Consider the following 17,806-nt stretch of genomic DNA (forward strand, 5'->3'; position numbering starts at 1 on the left):
TGTCTTCCCAGTGCATAGTAGAAAGTAGCCATTTAAAAATATGTGCCAAACTTAACTGAGTAGTACTGAGAATGTCGAAAGAGAATTAAACATTGAAGAGAAGCAAGGAGGAAAGAGGATGATGGACTTAGGAGGGGATATTTATAAACAGGCACTTTAGAGGAAGCAGTGAAGGATGATGAATGAAATGGAACTTGAATATAAAAGGAAAGCCAGAAGTCAAAAGAAGAAAAATGTCCTCAGATAGCATGCGAAGAGAAAAGAGATGCAGATGACACAAACAGATGTTCAGGGGTGTTGCTGTAGTTTAAAAAATTATCCTACAGATTATCAGCACTAAATTTCCTAAGTACTATTATTATTTATGCAAACAGTTGTACTCTGAGGGTTAATTTAATTTTGTATTTCAATTTATTCTTTAAAATTTTTGCATGTAAAGGCAACATGTACAAAATAATGTTAAGTGGTTTAAATGATAGTTTTTATTTTGAAAATATTTGGTAACCACAATTTGTCTTTTGAGAGTCTTGTTGCCCCAGACTTCTTTCTCAGAATGTTGAGTATTAGTTTGAGTATCTCATATTTTACCTGATCTAAAAGCCAGAGGTGGAGCACCGTGAGCAGTAGTATCAGGCTGCCAAAAAGTCTCTGACATTTTTCCCAAATAAAAAACTCAACATGCTTCATCATACAAGTAAATTCAGAGGAAACGGATTTGATTTATACTCTTAATTCCCCTTGCTAGACTATAGCAGGCAAGTAGAAAAGATTTGTAATATTTTTTTTTAATTTTAATAGAGGAGATAGGTTGGAGAGATACCAGACCTGTTAGGATGTCTAAACTTTCCAAATTCATATGAAAAAGGAAATCTCATAGTTGTAATAAAAAGAACTTTTCCCTAAAAGTGCAGTGTTCTCTTCCAGTGTCTGCAGTGACATGCTCGTCTTTGTGTCACAATATGATGTTCCATGAATCCTTTTGTTTTCCTCATACATTGACAGTGGTCTCTGTTACTGTTTTCTTAGTATAGTATAATTGTATTTATCCGTTCTCTTCCTATCCATGTCTTCTGTTTATCTGGGCTATTTGCTACGAGTTTTTCCTCTTAGGGGGAAACAACTAGGATTCTCAAGCCTATATTATGGTCAAAATTCTGCCAGAGAAGAGTCAGCAAACCTTCAAATCAGTGTTCTGAATATTTTTCCAGGATATATAGGTGATTATATTGAGCAAGGAGATATACACACATGCACGCACACACCCAAACATTTTTATCAACACAACATAAAAAGTTCATTTCTGGCATCTCGCTCTATCTAGGTCTTATCTTTTAATACTTAGCTTATATGCATATGACATACATTTGTATTTGTAGCAGAATTGGAAGCAATCAGAAGATATCAAAGGCAAACTGAAAGCAGTTTCTAGACTAACTGAATACTATTGATATGTTGCAAATATAAACTTAGAGATTATATAATTTTTATTGCTCCTTGATGAAGTTCAATATAAGCTATTAATTTTCCTCTGTCAGTTTATATCTATATATGTGTGTGTGTGTGTGTGTGTGTATATATATATATATATATATTATATATATATATATATATACCAGTTTCTCCCATTACCTTGTAGGGTTCCTAGACCATAAACTATCCCTGCGAATTGATTCCACACTCCCTCAAATATGACTTTTCATAAGTCAGGTCCTTTAAAAATACAACATTTCATATATTTCTCAGACTACCTGTCAAATCAGTATCATGCAAACATAATACTTTTACTACTTCCTGAGAGCATGGTGTTGAGAGGGAAAAATTTAATATATCTGTGCTACATCTACATTAATGCAATGGTGCAATATTGAAACTGCTTTTATCTGCCACATTTCTCAAATGAAAGTGGCAGCTAAATTTTATGGTAGTTCAACTGTGAACCTTGCCCACAATTTTGCCTATGAGGATGTGGCCCTTTGGTATTATTAAGGCAGTGGTCTTTATTCTGTATCTTAGACTTTAAAAGTGGCTATGAATATAAGAACCTATCATGTGGTCATGTGCACACCGTAAAATCTTTCCAAAGTGCACAGTAAATTCTTGATAGAATTCATAGGACTTTCAAGAAATTAAAGTAAAATTTTGCTTGCCATTTCTGGAGAAGGCTGTAGAGGAGATTCTGGTCTACTTAGTCTCCCAAAGACCCTGGTCATGTGCTTATCAATAGTTCTTGAGTGGCTTTGGTAATAATCTGCCAATTGTTTGCATCTCCTGCTGTCTACCTTATAATCTTATACCTCACACACAAGGGAAGTGTAAATTCCACTATTTGAACAAACAGTGGCTTCAATTAGGTATTTTGAGGCAAACATGGCCTCTATTAGAGTTTAGTTAAATCTTTCAGAAAAGTTGACCATTAAGCTGAAAAGGGGGCTGCAGATAAACCACTTCCCATGTGAATGTGTTTAAATGGCTTAGAAAGGGATTATGTTTTAAATATTCTTATACCTTTATGTAAATTGCGTATGCTAGAATCCTTGCTGTGATGCTGATAAACTCCTTCTGTCACCCACAGTCAACAATATCTTTTCTTTAGCTGTCCTGATTAAATGAGTGACATTCACTATTGGCAAATCCCCCACGGAGTAACCTGAGCTCATGTGTGCCTAGCCACAATACCAGTAATGACATGATTCTGAGGGGATTTGAAACCCTACCTCAACAAATTTATTTCTGTTTTTCAACATATATTCAAAGCAATACTTTGGCATTGTAATGTGATTCTTGACAGGACTAAGGTAAATTCATCATGCTAAACTGAAATGTTTCTGGCAGATGTCTACTCTGTAACAATCAAATTGTGTGTACTGTAATATATGACAACCACAGTGCTACTTCTAGTTGTAAAACTTATAAGTATAATACTTTATTAATGCCAACTTGGAATGTAATTATGCACTGTATTATTCCACCATATTTTTTCATTTAGAAAAACTTTTTGAAGACAATCTACCTACTTCCAAATGATGGGAATTTTTTTGTAAGTATAGAAAGAATATAACCTTTTTGTCACAAATATATGCAGACATTTGATACTTTTCCAAATCAGACATGTTGAAATTTCAGAGAGTATAAAATAAAATGTTTTCTCTTATTAAGTATAAATTTTACTCCCCCCTGGAAATAGTCATTCATCCAAGACAGATACTTCTCTTTAAAGAAGAAATGATTAAAATGCCAGCAATGTTCATCAAAATATTTTTTAAAATAGATAGATTTAGGGAAAGCCTCTGACTAATTATCAGTACTACCTGTATACTTCTGTACAGTTTAGCATATTTTAGGTCAGAGAGCCCAAAAAACAAAGTTTTGTTTAAAGGAAGATGTAATCTAATGAAAGGCAACCTTTTGACTTCAAAATAGATGAAAATCCTCAGCACATGGCTCCTTTTATTCTGACTTGATCTCTAACAACAAAACCACTCAAGGAATCAAAATATACATTTTAAGAATCTAACCAATATAAGCTTTGTCTTGGATTTCCATTGTCCTGTCCTCCATACTTTCAAAAATTAATAAGTATTTTCAAGAACAGATAAAAGCCCTTAGTTCCTTTTTTCCCCTTTATTTTGGCTGCTCCCACAGCAAATGAAAATTCCTGGGCCAGGGATTGAATCTGAGCTGTAGCTCTGACCTACCCATTGCTGCAGTGCCGGATCCTTAACCCACTGCACTGTCCGAAGATCGAAGTAACAATGCCTCAAGGACAATGCTGATCATTAGTATACTATGGCACATCAGGAACTCCTCCCCAGTTCATATTTTATGATTTAGTTGCCAGATGCAAGTCAAAGTTCCACTTGGGCAGCTGTGTTGTGATTCCCTTCAAGTATCAGACTCTATCAATGGGGAACAAAAAAGAACCCCAGTGGCTTCTTTTGCCCTGGAGGCTCCCCTTAGTTAACACCTATATTTTAAAGACCTCCTTGAGAGTTGATTAGTGTTTGTAATGTGAATTTAAATATTTACATTTTAACGTAATTATTTTTTAAGAAAACAGAATTTAATTCTATGATCCTCCTGCAAATTTTTGGCAAAGAATAAAATAGTTAATACAGGTTTGGGTCACTTTATTAGAGCTAAGGAAACATAATGTGTGATGCACAGAACTTAGGACAAATTAGGCAACCTCTTGGGGCCAGTAAACACTCTCCCAGACTAACACAAAACTTGGAACTTGCCCAGCTGAAAATCTGAATCAGGCTGTGTAAAAAGACAAAGGCTGGCAAGAATATAACTTTGGAAGATTTACTCACTAATTTTAGAGCTGCTGGAGGCCAACCAAAGAGATTTGGGTCATACATTACCTAAGACTTATGATGGGAACTGGACTTACTAAGCCAATTCAAGAAATGATTCATTTAACCAATCAGTAATCAGTAACTAGTTAGTGATTTGTAGATTTAGTTAAAAATGACCAAACCATTGTGCATAGAGCCTAGTGAAAATTTGTCCTCTCTTTCACTTAATATGCTCATAATAACATCCAGTGTGTTGTGGTAAAACAAATCCAGTTCTGCACATTAAGTTATTCATGCAATACATATGCACATATATTCTTCATTCATTCATTCATTCGTTCCCATATTAATTCTACAAATAAAGAAATGAACACACTTCTTATATGCCAGGCACTCAGGGGATCCTTTGTCCATTATTCTTTGCCTCTGTCTTCCTCTCACTTTTCCCCTGTAACCCATGACTTGATATCCATTACCACACATCCCTAGCATATTAGGGAAGTGGAAAATTTTACTCTGGCATTTTTGTTATTAGTTCATGCACCAGAATACCGTGTATACTACCTTTCCCATCATGTCAACCCTAAATGGAATTCAGATGAGGTTTCCTAATACTGGTGAAACTATTTACAAGCACTTTCAGATGCATTATCTCACTCAAAGAAGACATGACATTAGTGGCCTGAAACATGTATATACTTTAAAACTCCTATGAACTTTACTTTTTAACATTCTGTATGCAAACACTGGGCGTGTTAGCATGTTCCCAGGCTGGGGGGTCTAATCAGACCTGCAGCTGCCAGACTACACCACAGCCACAGTAACATGGGATCCAAGCCACATTCTTTTTTTGTTTGTTTTTTGTTTTCTTTTGGCTGCCCCATGGCATATGGAATTTCTGGGCCAGGGTTCAGATCTGAGCCACCACTGTGACCCAGTGCTCCAGAGATGCCCCTGATCTCATTGCACCACAGTGGGAACTCCTAAAGAATTTTATTGGCGTATAGCTGATTTACAATACAATATTGTTTTAGTTTCAGGTCAAAGTGATTCAGATACACACACACACACACACACACACACACACACACACACATATACTCATTCTTTTTCAGATTCTTTCCCCATATAGATTATTACAGAATATTGAGCAGAGCTCCCTGTATGATACAGTAGGTTATTGTTGGTTATCTTATTTTTCATATGGAAGTATATATACATTAATCCCAAACTCCTAACTGATCCCTTCCCTCCTACCCCATGTTTCCCCTTTGATAACCATAAATTTGTTTTTGAAGTCTGAGTCTGTTTCTGTTTTGTAAAGAAGTTCTTTTGTATCAGTTTAAAAATTAGTTTCCACATATGATTTTACCATATGCTGGTTGTCTTTCACTGACTAACTTCACTTAGCATGATAATATCTATGGCCATCCAGTGGCTGCAAATGGCATTATTTCATTCTTTTCTATGGCTAATATTCCATTGTATATAGATGCCCCATCTTTTTTATCCATTCCTCTGTGGATGGACATTTAGGTTGCTTCCATGTCTTGGCTATTGTAAATAGTGCTACAATGAACATTGGGGTATATGTATCTTTTTGAATTATAGTTTTGTTTGGATATATGCACAGGAGTGGGATTGCTGAATCATATGGTAACTCTATCCTTAGTTTTCTGAGGTGCCTCCATACTGTTTTCCATAGTGGCTGCACAAACTTACATTCCTACCAAAAGTGATGCCCTCCTTGCCCTCTCCAGCATTTGTTATTTGTAGACTTTTTGGTGATGGTCATTCTGACTGGTGTGAGGTGATACCTCCTTGTAGTTTGTTTTGCATTTCTTTAGTACTTGGCAATGTTGAATATCTTTTCATGTGCTTTCTGGCCATCTGTATGTCTTCTTTGAAGAAATGTCTATTTAGATCCTCTGCAAATTTTTATTGGGCTGTTTGTTTTTTTTTAATGCAGAGCTGCATGAGTTGTTTGTATACTTTGGATATTATGTTATTGATGCTTCATTTGCAAATATTTTTTCTCATTTCTGTGGGTTGTCTTTTTGTTTTGTTTATAGTTTCCTTTGCTGTGCAAAGGCTTTTAAGTTTAATGAGGTCCCATTTGTTTTAATTGTTCTAGGAGGTGGATCCAAAAAGATTATGTCAAAAAGTTTCTGCCTATGTTTTCCTCCAAGAGTTTTATAGTATTTGACCTTAGATTTAGGTCTTTAATCCATTTTTAGTTTATATTTGTGTATGGTGTTGAATAATGTTCTAGTTTCATTCTTTTACACGTAGCTGTTCAGTTTTCCCATCACCTCTTATTGAAGAGGTGCATGGGCTTTCTATCCTGTTCCTTTGATCTATATTCCTGTTTTTGCATCAAGGCACTGCCTTGTTGGACTCAGTTCTGCTTCCTCCCACCATCACCAACTCGGTCCTTTCCAATACTACTGCAACTTCAGAATACATAAGTAATTATTCTCTCTTCAAACCCCAGTTCAAATGTTACCTCTTCTAGGAAACCGTTCTGGCTCACCTAAGGAGACTTAGCTCCCACCTCTCCTCTCTCTTAACAATTATACCTGCCTTTCTTATAACTCTTTGATTCTCTGTGCATTCTCTTTCAACTGAAAACTTGTCAATGGAAACCTTGCTATCACTACTATCAGCAGAGTCTGGCAAGAACAGATGGTCATTAAATGCTCCTTGACTATTTGGGTGTATATTGAGGCATGAATTAAAATTGCCAAGTTTTGAGCTTACAAATATGGGGGTTGATCTGGAGGCCTAAGGTTAATATTGGAACGACTTTAGCTTAGTCATTTGACTCTGAGGGCATGTAGATGTCATATTCAATTGTTTTATTACCATTGGTTACATGCACATAGAGTCCCCAAACAGAACATTTATGAAAGGATTTATTTCCAGCCTGAGCTTTCAGTTGTGAGTCTGCTTATATTGATAAAGATGTTGAGTCACTTCAGGTTGTGGGAAAACAGGAAAACCTCATCATCTCTAGGGATACTAAAGCTTTATAAACTCTAAACTCAATCAGGAGCTTTAGATCACTCATGGTAATGATACCCTCTTTCTTTCCCTCTCCCACCCTCAGCTTGTTATAGTGCCAAATGTTAGCATGGAGATGTGTGATCATTGAACCTTAAATTGTTAAGTACATTTCTGGAGTGTCTAATGTAGTTCTTACAATATTAGATTTGACTAAACTGTCCATATTAAAGGGACAAACATCTAAGAGACCACTAGGATCTACATTATTTTGATAAGCTTTTGAAATGCACAATAACAATATTGGATTCAGACAACATTTGCACATGCACAAACTCACTCTTTCTCACTACCTCATTAGTCAGAGTACTGGCAGGAAACAGATGGCTCACTCCAAGGGCTTAATTGAAGAGCATTTAATGAAAGGGACTGTTTACAGAGGAACAGTCAGCTGAGAGGTAACCAACAAGGGATTTTGAAGTGCCAGGGACTAGCAACAGTGGGAAATATTACTTCCCTGTGCCTGAGGGGGCAGGATCATGGAACTGTAGCTATGGGAGAGGGGTCACTGCACAGGAGCTCCTTGTATGGAGGAATGGAGTTGTTAAAAATCACTGTTTGGCAGGAAGAGGGCCAGGGAACAGGGTGGGAATTAATACCTTGACCTCTTTCTCTTTGCACCTTCTGATTTCCCATTAGTGCTTTCCGTCAACCAAAGCCAACTAGAAAGCAGAAAACAAGGGAGCTTAGCACAATACAGGCAGAGACTGAGAACAGATCTGCAGGGACACATGGAGAATGACCAGCAACCAGTCTTAGGAAGACCCTCTAACTCTTGACTCCTTATCCATCTAGAAAAAAAGAAAGACATCGATAAATAGTCACAGGACAGGGCATATTGTGAGCTGATTGACTTTCAGGGATCAAAGCACATATGACATAAAAGGAGTTATGATTTCAGTCTACCTTGGAGCCTGTGCTAGGATACCCACTCAAGGTAGGAAAGGTGAGAGATAAGAAACAAAGCAGGAAAGAATTCAGATCCCAACTTCCTCACTCCAAGTGCCATCAGAGCAGGTGTGACGAGTCTGTTTCTTATATTCAGTTACATAAGATTTCTTAAGAAGTATACCATTCTAATGGAAAGAGCTGAGAATAGAAATCAGGTTTCCTACATTCTCTCAGGAACTGTGTGGCTTTAGGAAGTAAACATGCAATCTGTCCCAGTTTTTTCATCTGTAAAATGGAAGTAAAAATGCATATCCTAGGGGAATCATGGGGTCGTGAAAATCAAATGAGAAAATATATGTGGTTTCCTTCTGAAAAGTTAAACAAGCTCTACAAATGTCAGGCCTTATCACTTTTGGATACTATCTTATAAAACTGGTTCCTGAGCATAAGCTTGCCAATCATCACATCCTCTCTTTTTGGCTATCTTTCCTCTACACATGGAGCACTTCATTCAACTCCAACTTAAACATCACATACAAAGGCAAGATAAGCAGTAAGAAAATCCAAATGTGTTGGCAATACCACTGCATGTTAAAAAGAAAGAACTAGATTCACCTTGAACTCCGTTTTCGTGGTGCATAACTCCCCTTTCCATAGGTCCTATTAACTTCAAAGGGAGCTCCATGCATGTAAATGATTATATTTATTGGATGCGCCAACTCCTTCTTATCCTCCGGGCACAATTAGAAATATCATAGAAAAATGAATGTCAGAGACTTGGATCCATGTTTGATATTCTATGGGAAATCTCCCATAGTTACAGATGTTAAAAATTCTGCCCAGTGGTCCAGTTACAAATTCGAAATATTTCTTCTTCCGTCATCCCTGGTATTATTTTTTTTCTCTGATTTTAGAATGTTCATTTTTACATTAAAAGAAAAATATTCTCTTTAGATCCAGATAAGCTATGATAAAATCTGTGCTTGTTGTACAACTTGGTGTAGTAATACAGATTTAGACTGTATAAGCCCTCTCTGGCAAGGAACTGTGAGTGCTTCCTTGAGATTATATCGTTAATAGTTACAGCAATCCTTTGCTACTTCAGGTTCACTCTGGGAACTGCTGGTTGAGACAGTGTCTAGGAACTAAATTCCTGGATGCCTGTTTTAATATTGCATCCACTAAACCATACTATAATTTCACTGTTCCTTGTAAATTCAGGCTATTATCAATGTTCTTGTTAGCTAGCTGTAAACTCAGGCTTTCTCGAGGTGAAATTGTCACAATCAGTGAAAACAGATGGTAGGTGTATGTAGAACTGCACTTTTCATACTGATTTGTTGTTCTTTTTTTTCTTTTTCTTTTTCTTTTTTTTCTGTTTTTTGGCTGTGTCACAGTTGTGGCAATGCCGGATCCTTTAACCTACTGTGGTGACTCAGGGATCGAACCTGCATCCTGGCACTATAGCAACACCGCCAATTCTCTTGCACCATAGCAGGAACTCCTTGTTTGTTCTTTTCAAATTCACTTCTCTCCTGGCTCTTGGTGGAACTGTCTCTAGAACTAATTCTGACAAACAACTTAATATCCTTCCCCGCATCTTATCAGTGAAGGGCCTTGCAAGTATTACAGGTGTGGCTCCTCAGCAGTGCTTCCTATATTATACATCCACAAGAGCAGGTTAATTCTTTAACTGTACATTTCTTTAAGTGAAAAAAAAAAGTAGACAAATGGAAGAAGCCCCTCAAAGTAAATATTTAGAGCTATGAGGAAGGAGAAAAGGTGAAATAGTAAATGATGAAAACTTTCACTGGAAATGCACCCATATGTGATGGGTGGTGTGAAAGACCCAAAGATTTTGTAAAAATATTTTGTTAAGCAACATAATTTATAAAAGATCATTCTAATTAGTTTCAGAGAGAAACAAGTAAAACTCTGGGCACAAAGGAATTTGGATCCACTTCAACTTATTTGCAAGAAATATGTAAGCAAAGACAGTCTAATTTTAGTAAATATTTGTAGAGCAAAACAATCCAAAGTATATATAACAATCAAATTTCTAGTGAAAATGTGTGTAAGTAGGTTTATTTTGAAAGGAAAAGTCCTACTCCCAGTGTCATAACCAATTAAATTCTCCAGGTAATGACCCCATTTGCATAGTGAGCGGAACCCACAAGTGGGAATTTTAATGGGCACACCACCTGAGTACAGTAATTGAGAGTGACACAACTTGAACTAGTTTTGTGCTTACCCCACTGAAAATTCTACTCATATTATTTTTAATGTCAAGCTACAAGTCAAATTTCAAGATGATGGATTTGTTCTTTTTTAAGCACTGGGTTTGAATAAAAGAAATGCTTTAATTCTGTTATGCATTGCATATCTTTGCTTTCACTAATCTGTAGTTCTGATTCTCACCATTGCTTCGTTTTCTTCAGTGATGGGAATTTAATTTTATTCATTAATTTGTGAATAATTAGATAAAAAAATAATGTTCTCTGCAGCCGAATTGCTTTAGGATTGCAATTTAATGTACTTTTACCAGAATATGTGTTATAGTTAAGCTGTCATAATAGTTTACTAAAATGTAATTGTGTAAATATGCCCAATTATTCTTTCTGATGATCTAACAAAATCTAATACAATATATATTCATGGGCATTTCCCTCCTCCCTCCCCTCAACACCAATAAAATGCCATTCCTGCAGAGCTTATCACAGATGCCTTCTCATCTGAAGGCCTTCTTTTTCAAAGATACTCTCCTTATCTCTCAGGCACTATTCATGTCCTTGAAAGAATTGTGCATTCTGATTGAGGGATCATGTGATGTCCACATTAAATTATATAATAAAGGTGTTCTCAAGGCTCTGAGAGTCAGACGCCCACGATGAACAGTGCTATCTAGGTTTTCAGATGACATTTTAAAACTTCCTTTGTTTCACTCAAAGATTGCTTGAGATCCTAACTATTTGCAGGTGTTTGACACCACTCTGCCACATCTGTAATTGGCATAGCATCCAGCAGACAGGCTCTGTACATCTTTACACTGCAACCTACCAAGTTAAGAAATGTATTGGTTCAATATAAAACAGCAGGCTGTTTTTAGACATAGTTACTAGTGCACAAGCTTTAATATGGCTTGGCTTCATCCTATAATGAGATCTTTTGGTCCCCTGCTCAACAGGCTTTTATGCCTTTGCAAAAGGCTATGAACTATGTCAAGTGGATCAGCTGCTTTTGTACACCCTCTTTCTTGGCTTTGGAATGTAATTCCTTTGCTTCTACCCCTTTATGCATCAGACAGAACTTAAGAACCTTTTCTGTTTTTCAAGCTAAACTTAAAATTTGTTCAAATTGGCTTTTCACTATTTTCCTAATAATTACATTCTCCACTGAACAGCAAACAAAGACCTTCCTGGAAGTGAACACTTAATTGTAGAGTTACACTTTAACACCTCCGTCTATACTCCATGTTGGCAATGTGTCCAGGGGTGGTTATCTAAAGTAATTTTTTTCATGGTCACCTCATAAATTCAAGATTCTCTTATGGTGAGGGATCAAGAGCATGAATAATGGAAAAGCAAACAACAGAACCAGAACTAGTAGCCGCAGTTCCGTGGGAAGGCAGGAATGTATTCATGTTTCCATTTTGCAGTTTAAGAGCTGTAGTTGTTGCCCCAATGGGAAATGTCACACAGTCACTCCAGTTTGATGAAGAATGAGGTGGTGCAGATTTCTGCTCACCTAGAGACCCTGCTTTCCAGGTGGGACTCAACTGTGGCTTTGTTGTAATACTTTTCCCTCCAGATTGCCTGTTGACTTCATGAAAATTTGATCATTTGGATGATATTTTGATTCACACAGTCCTTTAAAGAGAAGGTGCAGCCAATTCTCACTGGGAACTTTGCAATGTGAAAACAGGGTGGATTTAGTCACCAGTGATCATTTTTGTAAAAACTACCCTCCACCATTAGAGCTGCATCATAATGATAGCCCCTTTCTACAACCCCTTCCATTATAACCAAAATCTCTAAAAGTAAGCTGAGATGAGCAAGAAAATACTAGTAGCCTCACTCTTGGAAGGAACCATTTTCTCATGAGCAGTGCTAACCTTCTTCTCTAGGATGAAACATCCTGAGGGTTATAGGATTCCCTTGAGGAGCTTAAAGAAAAAGTCATTATCAATTTATTGCTTGTAGGGAATCATGCAGATTAAGGGTTAAAAGGACTGCCTTGTACCCAATCCTTGATTTTAAAATATAAATAGTAAGTGTGGAATAACCCCTCTCCATATATTAACTGCTGATTAAAACAAAAATGGTACTTTTTCCTACATTAAGAGTAAAATGGGTAGTGTAGTATTTGATGAAATTTTATCTTGCCTGTCAGATTAGATGGAATAAACCTACAGGCCTACAAATCACAAGTAATTGGAAGGGGCATAAAGATCTTGAATAATTTGAAAAGTAATCTTATTAATAAATAAACTTACTCATTAGGTGGGTGGGTAAATCTAGGCATTTACACGGGAATTCAAGACAGCAAAACACAGAGACTCTGGACTCGAGTCTTATTTATGTTAGTGACTTTGACGTTGATAGCATTAGAATCTAGGGCACTGATAGTGTTTGTATGGGTAAAGAATGAAAAGTTATTACATAAGGTTGCCTTGGTTACTACTTGAACTGTTCGGAGAAACAATGATTACTTCAGGGGAGGAAAATGGATATAGTTGATAGACTGAGTGATATGGGGAGTTAAGTACTAACAATAAAGTATTTCCTACTACTTAAAAATTATGCTACTAAAAATCCCAGTTGAAAGTATTTCTGATTTATTTTTAGGTGAAACTCATTAAATCTAATACCTAGTTTCAGATATCTTTGGTGTTTAATCTCATCATACATATTCAAAAACTACTTTGGTTTTTATAAGTTGGGAGATACTTCCAAAGCAAATAAATAAAAGCAATTTACTAAAAAGAGTACAAAACTTATATTTTGATCTATTATGAATTTTAAAGAGAAATTATGTTTTGAAATCTTAAGTCAACTATGATTTGCAGTATAAGTTTATCTGAATCTTTCATTTACAGACAGGAGTCATATGATTTGCACAAGGAGACTAGGAAATCTTCAGAAAGGGATGTAGCAAGCAAAGAAAAACCTCAGGTTTTAAATTATAGTTGAATTCATTTAAATATCAATATATCAATTATATTGAAAATATGCTAAAGAACAATAGAGAATTCATTTTTTTATTTCAAAATAAGATATTCAGGATAATACAGGTCCAGTTTAAAAATATTTAAGAATAAGTTTCCACATTTAAAAAGAGACCAAATCTATAACTGTAAACTAGAACACTTAGTCATGAGGGCCATATAATTCAAGAGAACATTTTACATACAGAAATTCTAAAATAGATATTGAAACTTTTCACATTTGCCTACTTTCATTTTTTTCATTTATTTTTAGAAAATCATACAAGGTACTTTATGGAATGACTATGGAATAGACAAGAGGGAAAAGTACTATGAATATAAATATGAAAATAAAATTCTGTTGTCAATTAATGTTCTCTGTTACAGAGAAACATTATTTAAAAGTGCTAATATCTTCATTGCAAATAGTAGCAGAATACACAAAATATCAGACAAACCATTTGACTGAAAATTTTTGTAGGACAAAAAGTATTATATTTTAAAGATGCCAGGTCATTAGAAGGTTTTATATGTCAACATAAAGTTGATAACTCTTACATCCTAACATATATGCATAAGTTAACTTTGGGTATATGTAAATATTCAGATTTTGGTTACTATGAAATAGCAGAAAGTTGTTCTTACATTTCATTTGTTACATCAAAGATGCTCTTTAGACAAGGATGAGAAAGATAGCCATTTACCAGAATTCTATTTGAACCCAACAGTTTAACTGTGTGTGTATGTGTGCATGTGTAGGGTGTGTGTGTGTGTGTGTAGAGTAAACTGAAAGGGGGATTTGAGAGTTTGCTATTTTGTTTTAAGTCATTTAAGTAATGATATTAGTAGAAACTACGTTTTAATCTCAAAGGGAAAAAAAAAAATTGGTGACATACCTATGCTTTAGGGTTAAAATCTTTCTTAAAAGCCTAGGTTTACATTTCCTAAAAGTATGCATTTGTTTTTAACTATCGATTTGATAGTCAATGGGAAAAGTGAAAATAAATACTCATCCAAAGGTATACTTTCAAAATTTCTACAAGCAATTACATTATATCAAACCAAACTACAGTTTGGAAAGATCAAACTTACTAGATCATGTAGTATGAAAATTTACTCTCCTTTTGATCTGCACCACACAAAGCCTCTATGTCTTAGTCACTACACAGTAAGTCTTGTCGTTACAAGACATATTTCTTTAAACTTAAGGATCTTAACTACCTGCCATATTGGTTTAACTTAATATAAAATTGCAGTATTTTGTCTAGATTCCCACTCCATTGGAAGCCATGATTTGCAATGAAGATAAACTCTGTTTATAAAATATTGGGGGGGGGGGCTTTTTGGTTTGTGTCCTAACCAAACAACCCCCTCCAAAAAAATAAAGCTCTTAAAAGGAAACTTTTAAATAAATCAAAATCAGGATGCTGGGATTTTCATATGAAAAAAGCCTCCTAATTTAAGTGAAATCTGTCAAAAGTATTCCACATTCTTCATGACATGTAGCTATTTTTATAAAGCATCATGTTGTTAATCAAAACTTTATAACATCTAAATTTATGTGTAAAATGCATGTTTTTAGTTAGTTTAAATTTTACAGTTTAAGAAGAAAGGTGGCTTGCTGCAACTAAAGAAAATACAGACTGAAGGCGTTATTCTTGTAACTGCTCAAGGGCACACACAGCTCAGGCTAGCCACCTAAAACTTGGTCCTAAATCTAGTTCATTAAAGCAGGAGATGAATCACTAATCCTAAGAGGCCCCCTTAAATGCCACATTTCCCTGGAAGCCTTCTGAAGATTCTAGTAGACATTAGATATTCTTTTCTGTGTATCCTACAGCCTCTTGAGTTTCTCTCTCTCTTAATGCTCACTTCAGTATGCTCCATGGACTGGCTCATTCTTTACATGCCTCTTTTCTCTGGTAATCTGGGGATGTTCTCCTGGATGGGAGCTGAATGGCATCCACCTCTGTACTACAGCTAGAAATTACACAGAGTAGGCACTCACTGGCCACCGAGCAAGGAGAGAACAGAGCGTGGAGGTGAACACGGGATGCCCAACCATGGTGTGGATTTGTTTCCCAAAGCTTAAAGAACCCTTACTTTTAACCATTAATAAACACCAAAAATAAAAGGACTGATTTAAATACCCATTGAGAAATAATACATTAGGAATAGGGGCTCCTAAGACTGGTTAAAAGAAATGTAAATAGTATAAAAAGGAGGAGACATTTTGCTTTTCTGTCTTTTTTTTTTTTTTTTTTTTTTTGGGTCAAAATGTCCCTCAGTCATTGTCACCTATTAAGAAGTTTAAAAGGAGTTAAAATTTCACATATTAAACCATGTTGATTTGGTTAGAAAAGAAAAAAAAAAGGCTTTCAGAGATTACCTACAATAATGAGTTAACAGTGCAAATACTGAGTTATTTGATGAAAATCTTACCATGTGCTTTTTCTTCCTCCTTAAGAAAAATTTTGAAACACTCTCCAGTTTTAACACACAGAAGATAAATATTTATGAAGGGAAACAAATTCCACAGCATTCCATACAGATTTCCAAACAGTCTGATGATTCACAACAGGCATCCATGATGCCACAGTCCATGTCACAAGGGCAGTTACAGTCATCTCCCATTTCGTCTCTGCAGCAACAGCAGCAGGCTTCTGAGGTGCAGATGCCACACGAGGCTTGTCCCAAGACAATGTTGCAGAGCGTCAGGAATTCACAGAACAGGCAGGCCAGGATACAGTGGACACAGCAATCTTCATTTTCAGTTAGGAGGAGACCACATAGTCAGAAAAAGAAGGAACACAAAATATACACATCATGAATATACTGAGTAATCAGAATTGAAGTTTAAGCAATCCAGAACCTCATGGCATGCAGTGCTACAAGTCTTGTGTGGGCTGGAAGCTGAGAAAGAAACTTAAATTCTAGATGATAATCTTTCGAGGTAGATAACTGCATTCGAAAACAAAAGAACATTGTTGTGTATACACGTGTATGTGCATATATGTTAGATCACTACTCTCACATTCTATGCAATGGTCCTTAGTCCTAGGTTCCACTTCTCTATGCCTCTCACCTATACTCCTTACATCTTACTGCTCTCTGTAAAATGATTCCATGATACTACAGTCTTTCAGAAAATAGAAATTTCCTTCAACTCTACCCACTTTCTCCACAATTATAAGGAAAACTATTGAAATATGATATATTCATTATGTTACTGAATAATTAATTCACCAGTTACACTGGAATCCATTAAGCTGGGATCAACACAGTTTATTTTCCAATAAAACTGACTCAATTTTACGGTCTCAATTTTTTCAGTTTTGCAAGAATTAAGGAAAAACAGTGAGACTCTTTGGCTCCAACCGTTGTTTCTGGGATAGTTCTTACGCTTCTTCTAACAATTTGTGCCTTAGCAGATGACATAGTAACACTGCTTTACCACTTCATGTGTGGCAAAGTGCTTCACATTTCTGTTATTACCTGAGACATCTCTCATGATGCCTCTCTAAACAACAAACATAAACTGATATAAAAAAGTAAGAAATGAAACATAAAATACAATCTAATAAAGTTAGTACAACATACTCTAACCTCTTTTTCAGAATTTTTGGGGAAAGTAATTGAAGACTTTCTATTTCTGGAGGACTTCAGCACATGCAATAAAATAATTTAAGAACAATGTTATATAACATAGGCCTAATTTCAGAAGTATTTTGTGAATTTTTATCAGGATTATTTCTTTTTCTTTTTTCTTTTTAAAATATCATAAAATGCAAACTTTAATGAGGGGATTCTGCTTCCAACAACAGCAACAGTACAGAACAATCCCTACCCCGATCCCACTGTCACATGACTTGTGTGTTTCTGTATTTGGATTTAAAACTGAGTACATTTGATGGAGTTTCATCAAATCATGTATTACATAATAAATTCTCCAACTCCATGAACATTCTCCTTTTTCCCTGTAGTCTCTAACTTTGTAGAGAGTCTGTGATGTTGTAAAAGGGGGAAATGTGGGAAATACATACTCCACATGCCAGATAGCAAAGAAGGGCAAGGGTGAGAAAAGAACTCAAAAAGGGCACTCAAGAGTTGTTGGCAGAATTGAAGGCTAAAAAAATACGCCAGTCTTTGCTCCTATTCTTCTCAGTGCCAAGCCCACTCTCATTAAAAGGTCTATGGAACAACTGGAAAAAGATCACAGTGTTGCAAGTCTGGGAGTTTCTCTACATCTTGATCTAATGTTTTTAGTAATATAGTTGTCATCCCTTATCAGTGGGGGATATGCTCCAAGACACCTGGTAGATGCCTGAAATTTCAGATAGTACTGAACACA

The 17,806-nt window shown here is 35.8% G+C and overlaps 1 protein-coding gene and 1 long non-coding RNA gene across 6 annotated transcripts in view; one reads left to right on the plus strand and one right to left on the minus strand.

The window, feature by feature from the left end:
• The window catches only part of LOC106506806, a 285,072-nt gene that overhangs the window by 234,313 nt on the left and 32,953 nt on the right, over window positions 1-17,806 (plus strand). The gene's annotated exons all lie outside the window — the stretch shown is intronic.
• MDFIC (MyoD family inhibitor domain containing) overlaps window positions 14,719-17,806 on the minus strand; it is a 99,617-nt gene continuing 96,529 nt past the window's right edge. For all 5 annotated transcript variants that reach the window (XM_021079120.1, XM_021079118.1, XM_005673229.3 and 2 more), the window contains one exon: window positions 14,719-16,217. In XM_021079120.1, coding sequence (XP_020934779.1) covers window positions 15,970-16,217 — 248 coding nt within the window. In that variant the 3' untranslated portion in view covers window positions 14,719-15,969. The remainder of the gene's footprint in view (window positions 16,218-17,806) is intronic.

This window comes from Sus scrofa, chromosome 18, assembly GCF_000003025.6.
Source record: "Sus scrofa isolate TJ Tabasco breed Duroc chromosome 18, Sscrofa11.1, whole genome shotgun sequence".
NCBI classification, from domain to species: Eukaryota; Metazoa; Chordata; class Mammalia; order Artiodactyla; family Suidae; genus Sus; species Sus scrofa.